Source organism: Siphateles boraxobius, unplaced genomic scaffold (genome assembly GCF_051911475.1).
Source record: "Siphateles boraxobius isolate OS27281-9 unplaced genomic scaffold, OSU_SipBor_1 11, whole genome shotgun sequence".
NCBI lineage: Eukaryota > Metazoa > Chordata > Actinopteri > Cypriniformes > Leuciscidae > Siphateles > Siphateles boraxobius.
In genome coordinates, this window is record NW_027508711.1 from 13,605,868 (window position 1) to 13,630,903 (window position 25,036).

The window sequence follows — 25,036 nt, forward strand, 5'->3', positions numbered from 1 at the left end:
TTTCAAATCAAAGTAAAAACGTGTCTCTAACAATGTTCAGGGAAGAAGGAGGTGGGAACCGGCGAACAATCAAAATACTTTATTTAAAATAAAACAAACAAAAACCAAAAGTAGCCTACTGCTGGCTACCGAAAATAAACATAAAAGGATCCGCCAGCAGCCCCTCGTTGACGACTGATGGCTCCCCAAAATAAAATAAAACACAAACAAAAGACAGGCCTGTTCCTCTCTCGATCATCAACGTCGTCGTTCCTCCTTTATGCTTCCGCTCCTCTGTGAGAGATGCGAGACCGCTCACAGGTGTTGCTCATTAACGCTAGCACCACCGGCCTCGCTCCGTTCTCTCACGTCCCTCGGCGTCGTCCTGATCGCCACAGTGTTATTCTCAAAGTCATTCTCAAATGAATATTCATTTTCTGCTTTCAACTCAAATTCTGGAACAAAGTTTGTAATTTAAAGAGTACAAAAATGCAAAACATTTGACAGCATAAAACACTCACCTAGATCCAGATCTGGAAATATTTATTCCTATTTTAATTCCTACTTCAGATATGTTTTGTTTCATTTAAATCCTCTGAGAAAAAGGCAACTAAAACATCATACTTTTTGATCACAAGCAAAGAACTGCAGAATCCAGCAGGAAATGACTGAGTAAATATTTCGAAACAGCTTAGTGATGCATGAAGCAAATGGTTTGTGCCTGAACTGGTTTAGCCTCTTTTTAAAATCGATCTAGTCTGTTTTAATATTTTAGAATAAATAATGGTCCAGTTGATTTCATTAAAGAGTTTGGCCACAGCAAGAATAGCCTAAAGATATTTAATACCATGTGACATCACCCAATGAGTAAACTGATGATGAAAATCATTTTGATTAGCATTAAAAATACTCTTTTCAAAGTATTTGCATTCAATTCATTGTATTACAGGAAAACTGCATGTGTAACCGTGTCTACTGATTAATCCAGATCTCAAGGTCGCACAGTGCAATGTCAGGGTTTTTCTTTTCATCGGATTCAGGATCAGATCTTTTGAAAGCTGAAATCCAACCACATAACAAACTACAAATGTGCAGTAAAATGAGCATAAAACAACATTTTTACATGCTGAAACTAACTCAGCAGTATTAGTGAGGAGGCCATGCAACATTGTTTTATAATTTTCTCCAAACAATAATCACAAACATAGCCTACTGTAAGCCTGAGGTAGCCTACAACAGCCAAATGAAGTCTAGGAAACGGAGAAAAATGAGTATATAAATGACATAATAATTAAAAGAAGTCATACAAAAAACTAGAATACATGCACCTCAGAACTAAAATGTACAAGAAGACAAATGACCACAGAAAATGACTAATGACCGTTAGTGAATTTTAACAAAGTGAATTTAATAGGATTAGTGTACAGTGGCGACCTCATCTGGTGAACTTGAGAACTTACAAACCTAAAATTTGGCCATGAAACAACTGAAGTGTCCAGCTTGCAGCACTCCCAAAAAAAAATCATTGAGCTAAAACTGCATCCCATAGACACTAACCCTTCATCACTTGTACATTAACGTTGAAACAATGAGTACTGTTACACGTACACCATAAGGCTGTGTCCCTTAGTGATCCAACATTTGACTCATGCGCATGAGTGCTATAGCTGCCTTTGCTATGTTTCACCCGTTTCAATTTAAACGGGCCTCGCAACAGAGGGGACTTCCTTGTTAATAGTAATGGAAGTAGTGGTTGAATAGATCAAGTAAATTTTTTTCATTTTTTCTCGTATTCCTCATTACCCTCACAAAAAAGAAGTGTACTTCAAGTGAATTTTATGTAGTATACTTAAGCAATGTTCAAGTATATTTTTAAGTATACTTTATGTAGTAAGTATAATAATATCAATGTGTACTTGAAGTAAACTTGTAAGTGTACTATTTCAATACTGCTTAGGACCAAATTGGCCCACTTTTAGTATATAAAAGTATACTTTTAAGTGTACAATTAAGTGTAACAGTGGTACATTTTAAGTACGCAACTAGGTTTCTCATTTGTAATGCATCTGTACTACAAGTGAACTTATAAGTATACTAGTAGTTTACTATTTTAATACAAGTAGTGCTTTTTTTAGTTAATGAAAGTACACACTGAAGTGTACTCTCAGTAAACTACTAGTTTAGTAGTTTATACTGCAAGTATACTTGTAAGTGAACATAACATTATACTTATAGTTTACAATCTATATATTATATATCTCTGGTCGTAATCAGTCCTTTACTGACCAATCAGCTTTCATTAGCAGAATGCTAGCGTGTTATGGGCAAAAACAACTCAACCTGTAAGAAATCAAAAGGACATAAGTACTTGTTCATTCAACTTTTGACCTATAAACCATGTTGGACTTGCAAAATCTACAATCAAATCTGAGATTTCTCAAAGGCAATCGGGTGAAGGAGACAGATTTAGCCGTCTAGCTCCATAGACTCCCATTCATTTTGCACTCATGGGCGATCGCCCCCCAGTGGAACTCTGGTGGAACTACAACCAAAATTCGGTCCAATAGGAAATAGGGGAGTGGCCAGGCTATCCGTAGACGGGCTATGGTATTACACACCTCGGTAGACATAGCTACACATGATAAAGTTGACCGGCTCCGATAATAACAAATGTACATGAGCAGCGGTTGAAAGAGGGAGGAGGGTGCCGCAACTGAGTTTTTTTTTTTACGACAGTGTTGTGAAATATACGCCCCACAGCTGTAGGGTGACTTCGTTGAGACAATATGTAACAACAAAAGTGAAAATCAGCGTAGAAATGGCTAGAGTTGTCAAGTTTCCCTTTAATGTTTGATGATCACGTTATTTTACATTTGAATGAGCAATCGTCACTTGTTTCAGCTATTTCTTCTTCTGTGTTTTGATCCGGAGATTCTGTTTCTAGAAGATGTGTCATAGCGCCCCCTACCGTATAACAGAGAAAACATGAATAGTTGGAAAATTCAGTCAATTGACCCTTCGCTAAGCCACGCCTGAAAACCGCAACTGGCCAATCGTGTCTTAGCAACCGTAACTAGGCGCGGGAGGTCTGGCAAGCTTTCGAGCGAGTGTAACATGCCGAAGCGTTGTGCGTATGGATTGTGCTAACCTGATACCCGGTATCTTAAAAGTTTGGACGGGGGAGTGGAATTTTTTTCCTTCCCGAAAATCTAAAAGCCAAGAGGAGAAATGATGTGCGTGGATCAGTAGTGTGGGAGACCACATTCACAACTACATGTCCACAGGATTAACAAAAACACATATTGCTTGGAAGTTGGAAACAATGACTGTTCTTTGTTCATAATGCATATATTTTAATGTAAAATAAGACGATTAAAGACAAGACGGAGGCTCACTGACATACTTTAAAATATATTTCAGCATTTCGTTAATCGACGGCCTACTAACGTTACCCCTGACTGAGTAACTTTAACCCAATCTGATCGCGGCTCACCCGGAGTTAGTGTTATTCCACAAAATGTATGGATAAACTGTTTGATATATAATTATTAGATTATTTTCACATTTCACTTACCCTGCTGTGCACGAAAATAGCTGTGTGTTTCCCATTTGAATGGTCAGCATATGAGGCGGTGGCTGCTTGCGCTGGGACTATATAGGCTTTAGCTTCAATTTGAATGAAATTATTCGCTAATCGGTTTGCATATTATTTCGTGGATATATCAATCGAATGCATACTGCAGTCCCCTTTGTCTTGCTCTCTCAGATATTTCACATGTTCGCCAAAAATTACAAATTATCTCATTGGGAATGTCTGACACCGGTGCATACACACTGTAATAGACGTGCCAGACACGAAAGCTTGACAGGCGTAGCAACAGTAACTAGGGAGGGCGGGGCTTAGCGAAGGGTCAATTTGTGGGGAAAGAGTAAAGTAGAATTAAAGTAAATTACTATGTACACTTTCAGTGGACTACCCTACACAAAAAAAATCAGATACGCATAATTAGAAACATATCTGTTTTATATCAATAATCAATATTTTCAAACAATGTACGTTTCGTAAAACTGTATGAAAAATGATGTAAAAAAAAAGTATATTTAATAGGCTGCTCAATCAAAAGAGTTAACACAACTACAAGCCAAGTATACTTTGAATACTTAATTATAATTTTAAGTATGTCTCGATCAAAAGATTGATTACAAGTACAGGCCAAATATACTTGGACTTTTCTCTCAGTAGAAGTCAAGGCCTACACTTAGGTGTAATTTTAAGTATATTTCTGAGAAGTACATAAAGTATATTTTTGGGAAGTATACAAAATGTAGACCGAAAATATATTTTCTTATTTTTAGTTTAAAAGAAATATACTATTAGAACACTTGAATAAACTTTTTTTCGTAAGGGTAGGCACATCAATAATAGGGAAGCAGCTAAACTTCAGCTTGCTCATGTCAGTTTGGTGTTGGTTCTCCCCTATAAGCTTGTTTTCAAATCATCAAAACAATTGCATACTTATTGGTAGATATTGGTAAAGCTATTTTAATATAGGCCTATCCAAAGAATCTCTATTATGGTAAATCTGTCACCGCCAATAAATGTTATTTATAAAATAATATTTTAATGTTTTATTATTACATATATTATCCCAAATAAAACACATATAAATTGGGTTTGTATAATATCAGCCAAGATAACAGATAACATAATCTATGAAGATTAGATAGTTTAATAGGGATTGGTTTCCGCCAGTAGAGGGCGCTCGTGCAACCGAAGCAATGACACACATCAGCGTCTAGGAGAAGAAGTGAGCGAGGGAAGGAAACATAAACATAAACATGTGAAGTGGAACACATCCGTTCATTCTGCTCTAACTCTGGTTTTTTTCAGACTGCGAGTACATTTATTAGGAGAGATCTAAATCCAAATGACTAAACGAGTCGGTTCATTTAGTGAATCACTAAACGTAAGCTCGTAACCGACTGGTTTATCACATTACACATTATGATTTGTTTTCATTTTATGTAACTGTTAATGAACAAATGAAACATGGTAAACAGAGTTTTTAATGCATGTAAATGATATCTAATGTAAGAGCAACATACAAATCAGCTAGAGTTGAATTATTTCTAAACTGTTGTTTAAAACACTTAAAGCTGAATAATTCAGAGTGATTGTAAATGTGATAATCATCTGCTAAATTTAGCAACAGTGACCGCAATTTACACATTCCCAGGGATTCATGAGTTAAATAGCTGGGGAATATTTCCATCTTCCCACAGGAGAAGAAGAAGCAAGCAGGGGGAATTACTCCAGGAAAAACTACTGACATAGGCCTACTAAAGATGGAGTTTGAGGAAGAACCCTGCAGAATAAAGGATGAAGAGATAGAGGAACAAACAGGTTGGTGTTTTACTTCATTCTCTTAAAGTGCCCCTATTATGCTATTTTCAACAGGTTTACATGCATCAAAGGTCAAAAAAACATTCATTTGATCATAATATACATTGCACATCATCACCACATTTTTTAATCATTAAATCCTAAAAATCTCTAAATCCCTCCTTTCTATGAGCTGCTCTGCTCTGATTAGTCAGATAGCCCGGTCTGTATCGGAACCAAACGCCCATCACCATAACTGAACTTCAGCTCCGTAGGTTTCCTGAAGCTCAGCAATTGCCACGTAAACCACTTGAAAACCGATCAGAGAGGTCAGACTGAAACAGATTTTCAGAAATGTAATTTGAATAGGATTTCAAACCACATATGAATGTAGCCTGAAACATACTGAAATGCATTTCATGTAATCTTAAAATCTAATCGGATATGGACAAAAATCATATTTGGGCTGACAGTGTGGACGTAGCCAATGATCGTCTTCTGGACAACTGTCAAGTCAGCAGACTTACCCATGATTGTGGTTGAGAGTACTGAACTAGACACCCTAGAGATTCCCATTTTTTATACTTTATGAATGGTAATTTAATCAAGCTTGAAATTAAATATTCTAATATTTTGTGAAGTGTTTTTTTAGCTGTAGGCCGTAATTATCGACATTAACATAAAAAATGTTTAAAACATTTTAGTTTACATGTGATTAGTCTAGAATATATTACATTTTCACTTTCTTAAACAACTGATGAAAAATATCGAACTTTTCCGCTAATTTTTTGAGACACACCTGTAAATCCAAACAGTCATGCATAGATGACCATTTTTAAATATCTACACAAAGGCTAAAGCATTGAAATTAGACACATATTGTATGTGTACGCTCTCACTTTATTTGCTTCTATTTTAGAACACTGGATATTTATCTTATCAAAATAACAAAATATGTGTTACGGGGACAATAAAAAAAACTGAAACCACACTACTTAGTGTTAAAGTACCATTGAAGCAGTGTTAAAGTCAATGAGATAATTAAGTGATGATTGAGCATTAGTTATGAACACCTGCTGTTAATATGCAGAATCACTGAAGGAAGAGAAACAACATGAACTATAACTGTCTTTAAGCCACAGCCTTAGATGAAATCAACTGAAGATAAAAGACATTAAGGGTGTGTTCTAGGGGTGTAACAATTCTCTGTAAAAAATCTAACCGTACCGTTCTCCACGGTTTGGCACGCACTTTCACCGCAGTTCATTTAAAATCTGATGACGCATCTATAATATAGTTTGTTGAATATAACAATGCGTAAAACAGACAGTTCCGCTAATGTTTGTCAACATTCCCGTCTTGATGAGTATCCTAGCAGACATAGTCTAAGTGAACTTATACAGCCGAGACATGGTTTTGTAACAGTATCTGTATTTTGAATCTGTGTATGATGTCTTAAAGGACAGCAGTCCAATATTCCTGCTGTCTAGTGTCTATGTTATTAATGGTAATCAAACAAAATACTAGGAAATCACTCACTGCTCTTGATTGAATAGCTTTTGTAATATTTTTAATAAGGATTAATATTTAATTTATACAGTCAAATATGCAATGTTATTTTATATTTGATTACTTTATTCAATTTCTGTACCTGAAAACTAGTTTTATATAATTACTAGTAATTATTTTCTTTATTTTTATTTGACAGTAGGCTAGTCCTTTTTTCCCTGAACATAGCACATACCGAACCGTACCAAAAACCTGATACAAACCGAACCATAAGCAATTTGAACCATTACACCCCTTGTGTGTTCACATTTGGCATGTTTAGTTCTATTAAACCGAACCCTGGTGCGATTGCTCTCTTGGTGTGGTTTCATTAGAATAAGTGTGTGAACGCTGCCATCCGAACCCTGGTGTGCACCAAACAAGAGGATCGAGACACGCTGAAAAGATGGGTCTCGGTCCTCTTGCAAATGAAGTCTGGTGCGGTCGAATGAAATATCAGCCCAACTTGGACCAAAGACATGTATACAACCCAAAAAACAGGAAGTTGAGACCCTAAAAAGGACAAAATGCTCATGCATATCGTTTTTTTCTCGTCATAGTCGAGGTGTGCCTCTTCCGTTGTTGAGATTCATTGCTGATTCTTGATGTCTGTGTGTCTCTAAGTAAAACTTTGTGCACTTAATGTTTTTAAAATCCTGCATATTATTTGAATACCACAACACTGATGGATCTCATGTTGTAGAATCACATGGCTACAATTATGAATAATACAAAATGATTAACACACTATAATGACACTCTGAATGAGATCAGTGATTCAGGTTACTACATGATGATTGTCATCATCAGTAAATAGACAATATCACCTGATCACATTTTCTCTTGGCTTTCCTTGCCATAAAAAAAGTGCTTTATAAACACACAGTTGACACAGAAAAAATCATGTTCAAAAGTCAAAAGCCCAACTAAAGTACTGATCAACTATTATTTTTATTAAAACAGAAATACGGTCAATCTGGTTAGTAATAAGTAATAATAATGACGCTGGTATTGCTGTTTGTGAAGTTCTTTAATCCTCCTCCGCTGAGATCTTAAGATTTCATGTATTTTAGCTGTGGCTGAAAATCAGTTGTAGTTCTTGTTGTTTCTCTTTCTTCAGTGATTATGCTTGTTAACAGCAGGTTATACTCAGTCATCAGTTAATTATCTCATTAACTTCAATACTACTTCAATGGTACTTTAACACTTAGTATTTTATTAAGTGCATGAACACCAGGCAGTGTTAATTTAACATGGGCATTTTGCTGTGTACTATTACATAAATCGTATGTAAAATGAATTATATTCATTTATTAATGTTTGTCAAATATAAATCGCATTCAGTTTATTAATTTTAGTTAAAACTGTAACCCAAATGGATGGATATTTTATATGAAATTCAAATACATTATTCTTAAACTAAGACACAAATGTTTTTTTTAGTGTAATGTTAAACTAGATTTCCATACTGAACCATATTTTTTTTTCTCATTTGTCCTCCTTTATTGAATTATGGGAATTTAATATGTTGATTTTAAACCTGATGAAAGTGAATTAAGACAAACCGCAAAAAACTCTTCATTTTACAAATGTAGATGAATATTAAGTCATTTCAAATACTGAAAATAATTCGACACAAAAACAAGGAAAAACTGGAGTCAAAGGATCTTTCTGTCAAAGGATGGAGTTTGATAATAGTCACACACTTAAATCAAACCTTAAGAGACACATGAGAGAACTCACTGGAGAAAAACATTTCACATGTACTTTGGAAAGTCTTTCACTCAGAAAGGAAGCTTAAATAATCGCATGAGAATTCACACTGGAGAAAAAACGTTCACATGCACTCAGTGTGGAAAGAGTTTCACATCCAAAAAAATTCTCACCACTCATCTACTCTCTCACTCTGGAGTGAGATAATTCAGCTGTGATCAGGTGATAAAACATTTGGCGTCAGGCTTTAAGAGCACACCTTAAAATTCATGCAGATGTGAAGTCTCACATTTATTCTTTTGGAAATGGGTTTACACTAGTGAACAATTTAAAATTGAATTTAGCTTAGCTAATTGTCATTCAAATTGACGTTGTACAGGTGACTGTTTGGAGAAGATGATCGAGGGTCCAGATAAGAGTTCTTTCAACTCAGGCCAGCCATACCCTGTATCCCTAGGTGAGACAATAGTTATTCCTTATGGCACATTGTCACAGTCACCACCTAATCGTCATCGTCACTGTCATCGTCTCTGTCACTGTCGTCGTCACTGTCATGTGTTAGTCCCATCTGCACTACAGTTCCCAGCATCCTCCTTGGCCCACACCTGCACTTCCTTCACCATTACCCGCACCTGCCAGCAATCATCATCACCACTCACCGTCTTCAGCTGTTGTCCTAATTATTCTTCTGTGTATTTTAGTTCCTCTCATGTCAGTGTTCAGTGTCGGTTATTGTTTGTGGTTAGTGCACATGTTTGTGCCTTGCACGCTGTTTCGTTTTGTTGGCTTTTATAAGTTCTTGTTAAATATACTTTGATATCTTCAGTGGATATCGTCTTCAGTTGATTTCGAACGTTACAGAATTACCGACCCTAAAACGAAATATGGGTATTTCCCGCACCCATTAAAATTTCTGCCGATTGTCTAATGACCGGTTTCCAAGATGGCCGTCCGATCGAGGAATATGTGCAAGATTTTCTAGAGCTTTCACACTTGGTCAACTGGACAGATGACGTCCTTATTAAAGTGTTCAGGCTCGGACTGGACTATCCCCTGCACCAACCGGCTTCAGCGGTAAGACCAGAGTCATTCGCACAATATTTGGATCGTGTGCTGCTGTTGAGTGGATCAGCCTTCACTGTGGGTGAGGCTGAAGATGATATCTCCACTCAATCACCATCACCAGCTGATCTTCACGTTATGTCAGCTCTTCACGTCACGCCTGACCAGCCTGATCTTTACATCACGCCTCCTGAGTCTCATCCTGCTGAGACCACCCGTCCAGAATCTCGTTCTGCCGAGATCGTCCCTCATGAATCCTCTGTTCCTGTCCTCGTTCAAGGTCAGGAGGAAAGTAACTTGATTGACCTTGACACAGAGCCTGAGCTCCACGTCGGGCCTGCCGAGTCTGAGATTCTTCACTTCATGTCTACCGAGTCTGAGTGGCTTCACTTTATGTCTGCCGAGCCTTCGTGGCTTCACTTCATGTCTTCACTTCATGTCTACCGAGCCTGAGTGCCTTCATGTCATGTCTAGGGATCCTGAGCTTCTTCACGTCAGTCCTGCCGAGCCTGAGCTTCTTCACGTCAGTCCTGCCAAGCCTGCACTTCACGTCAGTCCTGCCGAGCCTGCACCTTCACGTCAGTCTTGCCGAGCCTGCGCATCACGTCATGCCCGCCGAGCCAGATAGTATTCACTTCATGCCAGCCGAACCAGAATGTTCAAGTCATGCCCGCTGAGCCAGAGACTGTTCACATCATGCTCGCCGGGCCAGAGACTGTTCACGTCATGCCCGCCGAACCAGGGACTGTTCACGTCATGCCCGCCGGGCCAGAGCCTGTTCACGCCTGGTCAGCCTCCACTGAGCCCTCGTCTCCGGCCAAGGTGACCCCCGTCTCACCCGAGCCCTAGTCTCCGGCCATGATGGCCGCCTCACCGCTTGAACCCTGGCCAATGATGACCGCCGTCACACCGCCTGAGCCCTCAGAGCCTGTCCCTGAGCCTGAGCCCATAGCTCCGCCCAATAATTTTTTTGGGGGGGGGGTTATACGTCCTCTGCCAGAGGCAGATCTGCACCATGGCCACCCAAAGGGAAGTCTCCGCCATGGCTGCCCGAAGGGACGTCCCCGCCATGGCCGCCCGAAGGGTCATCTACATCATGGCCGCCCAAAGGTCAGTCTCCGTCCTGGCCATCAGCACAACCTGCTCAGTCCTGGCCATCAGCACTACCTGCTTCGCCATCTTCATCATCACCACTCACCGTCTTCAGCTGTTGTCCTCATTATTCCTCTGTGTTTTTTAGTTCCTCTCATATCAGTGTTCAGTGTCGGTTATAGTTTGTGGTTAGTGCACATGTTTGTGCCTTGCACGCTGTTTCGTATTGTTGGCTTTTGTAAGTTCTTGTTAAATAAACGTTGATATCTTCATCTTTGTTTTCAGTGGATTCCGGACGTTACACACATATGCTTATCCTTGACAAAGTAACTCATCTGCATGAATGATCTGTTTTACAGATTCTCCTCAGAGGTTTTGGGATGATCACCCTCATCATCTCTTACCACACTTCTCTGTTTCCTCAGGTGAGTTATTTTTTTCTTCCCATTAGGGTTTATATTATATATATACAGGTCCTTCTCAAAAAATTTGCATATTGTGATAAAGTTCATTATTTTCCATAATGTAATGATAAAAATGAAACTTTCATATACAGGTGCATATATATATATATATATTAGGGGTGTAACGGTACACAAAATTTGAGGTTCGATACGATGTCACGGTTGGTGTCACGGTTCGGTGCGTTTTCGATACAGCAAAAAGAAAGAAATGGCAGAGAATTTTTTTTTCCTTGCATATTTTATTTTATTAAAACTAACATCATAAAGTGTGAACAGGATGGATCTTCTGTGGTGTCTTCTTAGCAGCATGTAATACAAAAACAAGTCCTTATTAAAACATGAAATGTAATATTGTAGTAGTTATAAACAAATACAAAGAAAAGAACAATTTTGTTTTTATATGGAACTCAGTGTGGTTTTACCATAGACTGTAAAAAAATATGGACATAGTGTCCATGACATCACCCGTAGGTTTCTGAAGAGCGTTTTTGAAGCCTAAAGTGGGCGGAGTCAACCGTCACCATCTTGGCAGTGCGTCACTCCTGGATAAAAGAAAATGGGCAAAAAGGCGGGACGTGGGTGGAGTTGAGGAGCCCGGATGCTGAAACTACGCCCGCCTAGCTCGACGTGATCGAGTTTGCTCAGGCTAAGCTAATGTGCTACTGGCCTAAGTAGGCCTAAAGCCAATAGTTAAAGTTCATGTTTTTGCCCTTCGAAATACTATAATAGTTAAAAGACATAACTAAACGTTAGACTATGTGTATTGTTATGCATTATTATTCTGCTAGATAAAAAAGTATTATCATGCTGTAACTTACAATATTTGCTCGGAGCGTGTGTGAGACAGTGATTCATGCGCATACATGTCAGCGCGGCATCGCACGTCAAGTTCACAGAGAGCTTTATTCAGTCCATTTTAAATTCTGATAGATATTACCTAAGAAGTTCAAGTAATGCATTAGAAATTCGCGCTCATTTAACGGACTGAGAGAAAGCACTGACACCTGCAGGATTTCATCTGACGGTACTTTTTATTGAACACTAAAAAGTTAAATAAGCATATTATAGTCTATCTGTTCCGTAAGATCAACGGTACGGCAGAACTAGTGTGGCCTCCATATCTTAGACGTTTTTAAATCTGAACTCCAAAAAGCAACGAAATCGTAAGACATCCATTAGTGCATGCAGAGGAAAACAACTGAAGAACTGAAGCGCTGGTTGTTCTCTCGATACTCGACAACGACGGAATCCAACGGCGTGGGCGAAGGTATAAGCCGTGTATTAAATTTTATGAAATGATACCGAAAGAAGTATAAACACGGCAGAGATAACGAGTTCAGCAGCTGGGATTAGCTGAGGTGACGTGATGGATAACAGAGAGCAGACAAACGGCTAGTGACAGCAGCGCAATTCACCTGTCACTCAAGTGGCCACGCCCTTGATTATGCAGCATTTTAAGGCTTAAAATAATTTAAACGGATGAGTTATAAAAAAAAATTCACCTCCCTCACAGTTGTCATGAAGGGCAAAATTAGCTGTATAGACCAAAACAACTTAAGACACCAGGCTGTAAACATTTTTTCTGCTGTAAAGTTCGGCATTTTAACATGGGGGAGATACAGATTTGACTCACTTTTGCTGCCAGCCTCAAGCGGCCAGTCGATGAATTGCAGTTTAATTCACTTCCGTGTTGGTTTCAAGAGAGAGACAGGGAGGCTTGGTTTTTTACAAAATTTTTAAGATTTTTTTCCCCCAGAAAGATGAATGTCCACTAAAGGTTGTGGGTATAGTTTGTAGCGTGTGTGTTTCTCCTTGTTTTCGTCTAGTTCTAGTTATTGACACACTGGGGTGATGTCGGCGTAAATGAGTTAAAATGTTTGAAGTATTCCCACTGGTGTAGCCTATTGTCATGTATAGGGCTCAAGACTTTTTTTAGGCGCACAAGCAGAAACTTTAGGGGCACACCTTAAATCAACCTGCAGTGCAGTTATTCACATTTTCCCCCATTTTGACTTTATTAGTTACAAATGCCTTGGTAATAAATAGACTTAATTTACAGAAATGACAATGTGCAGATTTAGTTTGCAAGGCTCCAGATTAACATTTGTGGGCAGCATTTTTATTCATAATTTCGAAATAATAATTCTAAAGCAAAACTATAAAAAAAATATTTGGGAGTGGAAATGGCAGCCAACTACTGGTTACAATGGTAATAAAAAAATTATGTTTAAATAAGTGTGAATTTTCCTACATCTTGAAACTTTTAGTTTTATAAATGGGGGTAATCTTTGAAGGATGAACAAATAATGTTTTGGTCATCACATTAAAAATAACATTTAAATATGATAATATTTGAGTTTTGAAGTGCTGGAAAAGATGTGTGACGTACTTGAAAGCTTTTTGCTGTTCTTGCCAAACTTAAATGATTTCTAAACAGTTTTATTAAGTTGAAATAGTTGCCAAGTTCCCCATTAAACTGTTCATTCAACAGAAATGTAAAAAAATGCAGATTCATTCTAAGATATATGTAATGAAACAAGCTGTTAATTATTTTAACATTTAATTTTAACTTTGAGCTCCACTTTACAAGGCTCAGCTGAGCAGCAATCCGGCACAAGGGCAACTCTGAAGCTGATGCTTTACTTCATAGAGATCAATGGCATTGATTCATTTTATTGACCAGCTCACGCCATTCATTAGAAATATCTTTAAAAGGATGTTAAAAGGATATTTTTTTCAAAAGATTAAGCTTTCCTTGGTCACGGCAACCTTTTCACGAATATGACGATATTTTGTTTCCTTCCCTTTCCCGCTTCTGATCTAATGCGTGAGATCACGTGATCATGGTGGAATCATGTCAAGGCATGATAATCTTAATAACATTGTGTAGTGTGGGATGCGCCGCGATTTTCAAATCTTGTACTGTGAGCATGTTTAAGATTTAAGGGAAGAAAATATGCAAAGATTCTCCTTAAGTGTGTGCTGCAACCAGATTTCATTATCGGTTAGGATTTTAAACCTCCTGTAGTGTGAGCCAGGCATTAGAGTGGTCCAGACCAACCTTCCGAATATATCATTTACAGAAGGTATACGTACTTAAGAACATTTCGGGAAACACATATTAACAATAAGGAACAGCTCGGGAAACCCAGCCCAAATGGGAAAGTGCAAATTTAGGACATGGTTGCAGTCCGTTGGTGGTCAAAATGAAGAAGGATTTTTCAGTGTTTGTGAAAAAGTTTTTTAAGTTGGGTAGCTACAATGGGAATCAACTCGGTACAAATCGACGGTAAAAGGCAGACAGCAACTAACTATGTGTAGTTACTTTCCCTCATCAGCTTGACCTCCGCTGTTAAAGCTCACTTTGCATTTTTGTGCAGATGATTTGTTAACATGCAATGTTTTGTCACAGCACTGTCTCTTTTGACTGACTTGAATGGTATAATTGTTGATTACTGTCTGTGTAAGTGGCTTAAAAAACAACTATATATTTTTATCCATTTTAGCGCGTGAAAATATTCAGCGCGAAACGCAGGCAGCATCCGTTAATTTTTGTCATCCTTTGGGTAGCATTACATTATATGATCCCGCTCTTATTCATGCAAATGCTTATAAACCATTAAAGAGCAACAAGTCAAAAGAGACTGCGCTATCTGTTAATGTCCTTTCTATGTGACACACAAACATACAGAAAGACGCATGCCAGTATCGTGCAGAAATGGGTTCTCTTTCGGGCTTGAACGAACAATAACACACAATTATGCCAAAATGTCTGTTTTGTCGAGTATCCACATAACATAAGAGCAGTCTTAAATTAGTTAAATAGTGTGAGATCCACATCATGCAGATCTGCGTGCAGCAGCGGCTGGTTAAAATTACTCGCTGCTCTTGACTAAAGAACTTTTGTAGCTTTAATAAGGATCAGTCTATATTTAATTTATAATTAATGCCATGCACGCTGTTTGACAACTTGATTCAATTTCTGTATGCGTCCTACCTGTTAGACAGGAAGGGCAAAGGTAAATATGACATTTATTATGGGTTTATGTGAGGATTGTTTGAAGTTCACTTAAAACAAAAGTTGTGTGGTTTTTTTTTAAGCCTAATAAATGTTAAAAAATGGATAGCTTTCAATTACACTCTAATATTGTATTGCTATAATTAATGTTTAAAATTAGGGGGTGGGGGAATAATTTTTATCCAGATATCAATTGCTGTTCTAGTATCAGTGATACTGTCAGAATCAGAATCAGAATCAGAAAGAGCTTTATTGCCAAGTGTGCTTGCACACACAAGGAATTGTCCTTGGTACTGAGGCTTCCAGTGCACATATACAAATACAGATACAACAAGTAATAGTAATACAAATAGTAATACATATTATACAAATAAAATTATAAAAAATATGAAAATACTATTAAAATATATGGTCACAGTTGGGTTTTGTCAGAATAAACATTTACAGATAATGAACATATTTACAGTATCTTGTATAGTATGAATAAATATAAATATAAATATCACCTGAATTTTTAAGATATTGCACTAAACAGTGGGAGTATTGCACTTACAGGCATATGCCTTGGGAGATATGTTAACTGTTCAGAAGGGAGATGGCCTGTGGGAAGAAACTGTTCCTGTGCCGAGATGTTCTAGTGGCCAGTGATCTGAGTCGCCGTCTTGACGGTAACAGTTCTAACAGGTGGTGTCCAGGGTGAGTGGAGTCTGTGATGATTTTACCTGCTCTCTTCCTCACTCTGGAAGAGTACAGGTCCTGGAGGGATGGCAGGGGGGCACCAATAATCCTCTCCGCAGTCCGGACTGTCCGTTGTGGTCTCCTGATGTCTGATTTGGTAGCTGAACCAAACCACACAATGATGGAAGTGCATAAAACAGACTCAATGACAGCTGAGTAGAACTGAATCAGCAGCTCCTGTGGCAAGTTGAACTTCCTCAGCTGGCGAAGGAAGTACAGTCTCTGTTGGGCCTTTTTCACAGTTGAGTCAATGTGGTTGTCCCACTTCAGGTCCTGAGAGATGATAGTGCCCAGGAACCTGAATGACTCCACTACTTCTACAGGGCTTTTCAAACCGGAGGTCTGTAGTCATTAAGTCCAGTGATTTTGGTTTTTTTGGGGACAGGAATGATAGTGGAGCGTTTGAAGCAGCAGGGAACTTCACACTGCTCCAATGATCTATTGAAGATCTGCGTGAAGACCGGGGGCCAGTTGGTCAGCGCAGGCTTTTAAACAAGCAGATGAGATGCCGTCTGGGCCTGAGGCTTTCCTAGTCTTCTGTTTTTTCGAAGACTCTGCTCACGTCCTCCACACAGACCTTAAGCTCAGGTTGGATGGCAGGAGGGGGGAGTAATGGGAGAGCAGGAGGTGATGGTGAATGTGTGAAGTGCAGATCAGACCGGGTGTGTGGTGTGAATGAGGGCTTTTCAAACCGGCAGTAAAATGAATTAAAATCGTCAGGCAGGTGTTAATTGTCCACAGATCGGGGGGGATGGTGCCTTGTAGTTGGTGATGTTCCTCAGGCCATTCCAGACTGATGATGGGTCGTTGGATGAAGACTGTTTTTTCAGTTTATCAGAGTAGTTCCTTTTAGCAACTCTGATCTCCTTTGTCAATCTGTTTCTGGCCTGGTTATACAAGATTTTATCCCCACTTCTGTAAGCATCCTCTTTGGCATGACGGAGGTGTTTGAGTTTCCCAGAAAACCATGGTTTATAATTAGTGAATGATAAGAATGTCCTGGTAGGAATGCATGTATCCTCACAGAAACTTATATATGATGTTACAGTATCTGTGAGCTCATCCAGATCGTTGGTAGCAGCTTCAAAAACAGTCCAATCAGTGCAATGAAAGCAGGCCTGTAGATTCTGCTCTGCTTCATTAGTCCATCTTTTTACAGTCCTTATTACAGGTTTAGCTGATTTCAGTTTCTGCCTGTAGGTCGGTATGAGATGAACCAAACAGTGATCAGAGAGCCCCAAAGCTGCCCGTGGGACCGAGTGATACACATTTCTTATTGTGGTGTAACATTGGTCCAGTATATTACTGTCTCTGGGGGGACATGTAACGTGCTGTCTGTATTTTGGTAGTTCACGGGAAAGATTTGCTTTGTTAAAATCCCCAAGAATGATTAAAAGAGAGTCTGGGTACCTTTGTTCCGTTTCAGCTATTTGTTCAGCCAGCTGTTGTAGCGCCGCGCTCACACACGCGTCTGGAGGGATGTAAACATTCAAGAGAATGAAAGAGGAAAATTCCCGAGGCGAGTAGAAGGGTTTACAGTTTATGAAATGTGCCTCTAAATTAGGAGAGCACATCTTCTTCAGTGTTGTTACGTCTGAACACCAACTTTCGTTAATGTAGAAACACAATCCACCACCTCTCGTTTCCCCCGTTAGCTCCGCGATGCGATCCGCTCGGAACAGCTGGAAGCCCGGCAGATGTATTGCGTTGTCCGGTATGGCTTCACTCAGCCAGGTTAGAGTGAAGCACAATGCAGCAGAGTTTAATAAATCCTTGTTAGTGTGGGTGAGAAGTAGTTCATCCGTTTTGTTAGGAAGGGACCGGAGATTCGCGAGATGAATACTGGGGAGTGCAGTGCGCAGGCTGCGCTCGCGGAGTTTAACCAGCGCGCCGGCACGCTTCCCGCGTTTGCGTCTGAACGCGCGTTTGAACAACACCGCTGCCCCTCCGACGAGAATGTCCAGCAAAACGTCCGAATAATCAAAAACTGTAGAAAAGGTTTCTAGTGTGTGTTTCCTAATGTCCAGTAGTTCTTCTTTGGTGAAACTGATAGGAAAAGAATGACTAAACGCAGAACAAACGAACAAAAACAACACAATAGCTGGAGAGCTCCACACCGAGGCAGCCATCCGCGGCGCCATCTTGAAGAATTAAAGATGGCGCCGCGCCATCCTTCATTCATAAAAATATGTCATTAAAAAGTATTTAAAATATACTGTCTTTATGTTGTCTCTACATTCATTTTATATATAAACTAATATAAACCTATAAAAATATAGTTTTTTTTATTGCGATTAATCACAGAAAAAAATGTGTGATTAATCGAGTTGATATTTTTAATCAATTGACAGCACTAATATATATATATATTCGGATGAGACGTTAAACCGAGGTCCTGACTCTCTGTGGTCATAAAAAATCCCAGGATGTCCTTCGATAAAGAGTAGGGGTGTAACCCAAGCATCCTGAACAAATTTGCCCTTTCTCCTCTGTCCATCATGGCCTCCTAATCATCTCCATATACTGATTGGCTTCATCACTGTCTCCTCTCCACAAATAAGATGGTGTGTGGTGGCCGTTCTGGCGCAATATGGCTGCCGTCGCATAGTCCAGGTGGATGCTGCACATTGGTGGTGGTTGAGGAGATTCCCCCTTCTATGTAAAGCGCTATGAGGTCCCAGAAAAAGCGCTATATAAATGTAACAAATTATTATTATTAATTATTATTATTATTAAATATAATATCCGTGGTTAGTCATGGGTCATGTATGTCATTGAAAATGGCATTAAAAAGGTATTCAATTTAATTTGAAGATACCTGCAGAAACCCTGACTTACAGTAGTTCTATCTTAAACAATATATACGTTTTCATTAACAATACATTTCCTTATGGAGAAAACAAACTACTTTGAAAATACTTTCAGTTATCACTTTTTTTCCTCTTGATTAAGTCTATTTAGTTTTGTATGGCATCAAACAAATGTGAAAGCGGGACAGTGATGATGATCAGTAACAACAGAGCGTATGCTGCAAAGCTGCTGTGGATCCTCATACCCGGAACTATCAGTAAGTGGCAGATTTTAAGAAAATTAACGTCGTTTAGCACATAAATAAATTACGTAGAGTTACAAGCGTACATCTAAGCTTTATGGTACACCTCAACCAACGGAATTTATAGTAATGTTAATTAGCAAGTCCACGGATGGCTTGGGTATGCAGAGCATTCGCAGCTTATATGGACCGCACACCACTGATACATATATATATATATATATATATATTTATATCTTTTTCATTTTTTTATACAGTTGTCAACATTTGAAGTGGATCAAAACCTTTCAGCAAAGTTTACATGAATTTTGAACAATACCTGTTCTTGTTTTAGGACAACTTTAATTAACTTTTTTGATCCACATCAAATGTTGACTACTATATATATATATATATAGGAGTCAACAGTTGAAGTGGATCCAAAAATTGTGTGTGTGTGTGTGTGTGTGTGTGTGTGTGTGTGTGTGTGTGTGTGTGTGTGTGTGTGTGTGTGTGTGTGTGTGTGTGTGTGTGTGTGTGTTTTTCACAGGGACATTGGAACAAGTCACTCCGAGCAGACACTCAAGCACTTTCAATTTGCCTGCCTCACCTGGTATGCTGATCAGTTCAAATATCTTTTTATATATCTTAATATATTTTTTTCTCTTAGAATTTCATGATCGTCAACAACATAACGTGGATTCTGAAGAAATTCCTCAGGTGAACACCAGCTTCCCAATATCTGTCCTGTCATCTGGTATGATATGCATTCAATAAGAACAATCCTGTTTAATTGATTATAAAAAAGTGAAATTTAACTGACTTCATGTATGACATTTCAGAGAAGGAACCAGAATCCAAAATCACCATGGAGAAATTGTTTGGTTTGTGAATTTTTAATTAGACATTCAATTCTACAGAAAAATAAATAGATATATACAGTATATATATATATACAGTATGTATATATATATATATATATATATATATATATATATATTCTTATGTGAATAAGAGTAACATATCATTCTTAGGTGAATATGAGTGAACCTGATTATTCACATTTTTCAGAAATGAATACTAAGATGCTCCAACATATCCAAAGGTTGGAAGAGAGGCAAACTCTCATCATGAAAGACCTGGCAAAAATCAAGGCTGCTCTCATAAAGCGTGCAGATGAAGATGGCCGTGAGGAACTTTTTGAACAACAACAATGTTCAAATTCTGAAACATTTGAAGCCTTCTGTCAGAAGCTTGAAGAGGACAAAATTTATAGAGAGCTTTATGTTAGTAAGGCTACACAAATATTCAGTGCATTTGAGAAAGAAAAAAACTTCAATTTAATTGATTATTTTTTTAGTATGCAGGTGATCCAAATGTGATTAAAATGTTTAAGCCTAGCGTCTTTTAATTGCAATAATATTCTTTATGTTTTTGTCAGGTCAACTATCTCATCCATACCCATGGAAGCTCCAATGTAGGAGAGATAGTAAGACAGAGTATGAAGAGCATTGTGACTGACAGTGTTCTCTGTCTTTACAACCGCACAGGAAAAGATGGGAAAAAGGTGTTGCCACCAGTGCTCCTGAAATGTTTGACAAGTAAGTGTTAAAGTTTGTGCATCTGAACACTGCTTTAGAAAATGTAATGTCAAGAGCAGTAGTTGTTAGCAACTGATTTTGTTGACATATTGCTCTCTGTGTTTTCAGGATGTGTCAAGTCTTTTCAGGGGGAGAAAGAAATAGAAGTTAAGAAGCGAAAAGGAGTCACCAAAACAACACCAGAAGCGGAATGCATCCGTCAAATAGAAATATTTGTCTCAAATGCCAACACAAGACTGAAAAGAATGCAAAATTATTTATATTAGTGACCATAGTTTGAGCACACAGTGAGTGCGCTGTGACCATATTGTGACCAGATCATGAGCATCCTGGGATCAAATTGTTAGGAGAGTGCATGTCATTTTTTTAATTGTCCATCCTCATCTGCCTTCAGTAAAGTAAAGAAGGCATAGAGTAATAGATGCTAAACGTGGGCTATGTTTGAAGTATGATATTCTTGCCCGTTATTCATGTCACTTGCACCTCAAAAAATCTGTTATATGTTGTTGGAACTTTAATCATGAAATTCCTAATACACATTACTAAAGGAAAAATGGTTTATTCAAACACTTTAATATATATATATATATTTAATTAATATATCTCAGATTCAGTAACAATAAATCAAATGCAAAAAAAAAACAAAGGAACAGAAATAATAAGATAGATACACCATTGTTTGAAACCCAGAGAAGTCATGTATAGCAGGTGCTTCAACATAAGACTTCTATTTAGGATGCACCTGTGTTTTCTCTGAGGAAGCCTCAGTTACTGAGAAATGCACATGCAGAACCAAAATGGGTGTTTACCAATCAGTGCGAGTTTTATTTTTTAACTACAATAGGTGCTTTTCAACCATTTTTCAATAGACATTAGGTGTGTTCGACATCGGCTCCAGCTGGATGTATCCGATCAGCGAGAGTTGCCGCCTGCAGGTGGGGAGGAGCTGAAAACGTAGAAGTGAATTTGGACACTTTCTGCTTCCCGTAGTGACGCTCGCTCTGTATTCGCATACTTTATCACAGCTGAAATGAACCAACAAGCTCTTAAGGCCTGGAAGTTATGTTATGTACATAACTTTTCCCCACATAAATCAATCTTGTGGAATAATGCTTATATTACAGTAAACCGGAAATCTCTTTATTTACAGAGTTAGAAAAAAAGGAATTTACTTTTTTCATCTGACCTTTTAGATCAGTCAGCTCAGTTACTTTCTTATGAAAATTTCATGAATAAGTGGGCATTTCCTTTTAAATTTAGAGAGTATTATTCTGTGACTAATAATGTTAATTAGGAGCCATATGTTGTCCCTTAACATTTTGAACCCGTACCTTATTTAAATGGTATGGACATTAAAGGGTTAGTTCGCCCATTTAAGACATGAAGTTGTATGGAATCCTTATCAGCACTATAGTGCATACACACTGACCCACTCTGCTGTCACCTCCCTGGTCAGAGTTCTGGCCGCTGGAAGTTTTTCAATAAAGTACTCCCGGTTATTTTCCGGGGCCACAAAAATATGCGTTTTTACGTGAAAAAATGATTTGCGTTTCAAAGCTTGATTAATTTACCACACAAAAAACACGCCGGTCAAAATTCATACCTCAGTTTTAATCGGCACTATTTTCTATCCATTTCTATCAATCCGCGCTGCTGTCAACGTCAACAGTGCGCACGTTCCGATCAGCTGTTGATAGCGCGACTCGCTGACAACATGTCTGACTGCGAAACTTCTGATGATGAAACCAATTTTAGCACAATGTCAGACGGATCACATGATGCAAGTAATTTTAGCACAACGACAAAGGGATACCTTTATGAACCGGAGTATACCGATGCCGAACTTCAGCAGAAGGAGATAGAACGGGAAGAGAGAGAGAGCGAGAGGACAGAGATGAAGTTGTCCAAGTTGATGCTGGGCCCACAGCTGTAGCAAGAGCCAGGATGAACGACAAATGGTGGTGCACTTGCTCAAATTGTCAAGTTATGCCACCAGAGGTTGAAAGCTATTGCTGCCACGAATGGGAACTCATCACGCCACAGATGCAAAACCTATCGATTGACGAGGAGGCCAGACATTGCCTGTCTGCATTACATCCAATGACGTTTTCCCTGCAATGCTAAATGCAGGTGTCCTGGAGACGTTCTTCTACGTATCTAAAATCAATTGGAAAAAGCGACCCAAACCAGCTGGACTTGACGGTCAGATGTCGGCAGAGTAAGTGTGATCGCTCATGTTGCTTTGTAGTTTTTTATTTAAGAATTTCACGTTGTCTTGACCAGTTGGCTATATAATAGTCTATCTGACTGCATTATTATTATTATTATTATTATTATTATTATTATAATGAGTGGACAGTTATACAATTATTAATTAATTAACACACACGAAAATCCTTTATTCTGGATATTTTAGCTCCAGCAGAGTAGCCGGTGGCAACCAGCCAAAGCTGTCTCATAGTTATATTCGAAACAGGAAAACGATGGAATCTGAACTTTGATCCCGGCACATCCCTTTGGTCACAGCCTGGGAATTTACAAGTTCGCACCATCGTTAATTTAATACTTTTTACGTCGTTGTCAATCGATTGTGTAAACACTATGGAACAGCTGATCGGAACGTGCGCACTGTTGACGTTGACAGCAGCGTGGATTGATAGAAATGGAAAGAAAATAGTGCCGATTAAAACTGAGGTATGAATTTTTACCGGCGTGTTTTTTGTTTGTTAAATTAATCAAGCTTTGAAACGCTAATCGTTTTTTACGTAAAAACGCACAGTTTTGTGGCCCCGGAAAATAACCGGGAGTACTTTATTGAAAAACTGCCAGCGGCCAGAACTCTGACCAGGGAGGTGACAGCAGAGTGGGTCAGTGTGTATGCACTATAGTGCTGGTAAGGATTGCATACAACTTCATGTCTTAAATGGGCGAACTAACCCTTTAACAGTAAAAAGTGCTCCAATAAATTTATTAGATTTATATTTTATAAAAATAGATCTTTTCAGCCTAGAGGTAAATTTTTCTGAAATACTTGCTTCCCGAAGATTATTTGAAAAAAAGCTTGGCAGCTGCCCTTTCGGTTTTGTACATTTAACAAACATCGAGAAATACACTTGAAAGTACTTCATAATATTTATTTTATTAACTATACTTTATCAAAATGTATCGATATTGATGAAAATTGTTCATTTTGTTTTCGATCAGCCAGAGAAAATTATACATCTTTTCTTTGAATGCTATCATTCTAAAAAAAAATTGGGAAGATCTATCTAAACATTTTCAACAGAAATCTGGTGATAACTGTGAATTAACATCTAAAGATGTTATCATATATTTTGATTCAAAAACTGCTTCTGTAAATTTTATGATGAATCTTTTGATGATATTAGGTAAATTTCATATTCATAAGAGTAAAAATGAATAATTCTAAACCTTGTCTGAAGGTTTTTTTGGGTGATTTTCAGTTGTATATTCAGTCTCTCAAATGTATAGATAAAAAATGTAGCGATACAATTGTATTTGCTGAAGAATTGAAGCTAATTGAAAAGTGAATTAATAGATGTTGTTATCCTTCTTTAAGTAGTACCAATTAATGGTTTATAACTTTCTCTTAAATCATTCTATTATGCATAATAGATAGTCCTTATCCCCGTATAATTTCTTTCTTTCAATTTTGTCTTCTTATTTGTTTTTACTCCTTAATTGTTAATTTGATTGCTATCTTTTTGGATGTCATGTTATTGTTGTAATTGTTGTATGTTATGTCTATTGTTTAATAAAAATTAAAAAATTAAAAAAACAGCTGAAATGAAATGAATGCAATATTTGTCATATACTCAGACATTTCAGACACATTTCCATTTAATACCTTATGTACTGCTAAATACAGTGTCTGTTTGAACGTTAGCCACCGATAGGTCTGCGCAGCGCTGTATGAAGTCGAAATAGCCTTTGCAAAAAATCATGAAGGACCACCCCTAAACCCAGCCCCCAGTGAATTACAGTAAATCAGGTAAAGCTATTTTAAATGCCCATAGTGTAAATAGTGTAAATAAATAGTCTACATCTAACATGTTGTTGCGCAATCTAGAGATCCTATGTAGGACTTAAAAGTAAACAAAAGCATGTACATAATTTATTTTGATAATTTCCAGGTTTTGAATTTTAGTTTAGGGTAAATATTTCAGCCTGGAATATACCCGATATCCCATAGCACTATTGATGCATGCCTATTTTTTTATTTTATTTATTTTATTTTTTGTTCATATTTTTCAGCTATTGGCCTTTTATTTACTTTGTGAATTATAATATTGGCCAAATACCAAAAAACTGTAACAGTAAACAGAAAAAATAACAGAATAAGTTAAATTAACCCTGTTGTATTTGTCTACGTGTTTTCTGTAACAT

At 38.0% G+C, this 25,036-nt stretch overlaps 1 protein-coding gene across 1 annotated transcript; it reads left to right on the top strand.

The window, feature by feature from the left end:
• Positions 1–4,786: 4,786 nt before the first annotated feature.
• On the top strand, positions 4,787–21,183 carry LOC143703101 (uncharacterized). The gene is made up of 9 exons (XM_077197242.1): positions 4,787–4,946; positions 5,263–5,383; positions 9,003–9,080; positions 11,137–11,202; positions 19,699–19,785; positions 19,871–19,912; positions 20,100–20,314; positions 20,470–20,629; positions 20,738–21,183. The coding sequence occupies exons 1-9, from the start codon at positions 4,908–4,910 to the stop codon at positions 20,893–20,895; spliced, it is 966 nt and encodes a 321-aa protein (XP_077053357.1). The 5' UTR covers positions 4,787–4,907; the 3' UTR covers positions 20,896–21,183.
• The last annotated feature ends 3,853 nt before the right edge of the window (positions 21,184–25,036 follow it).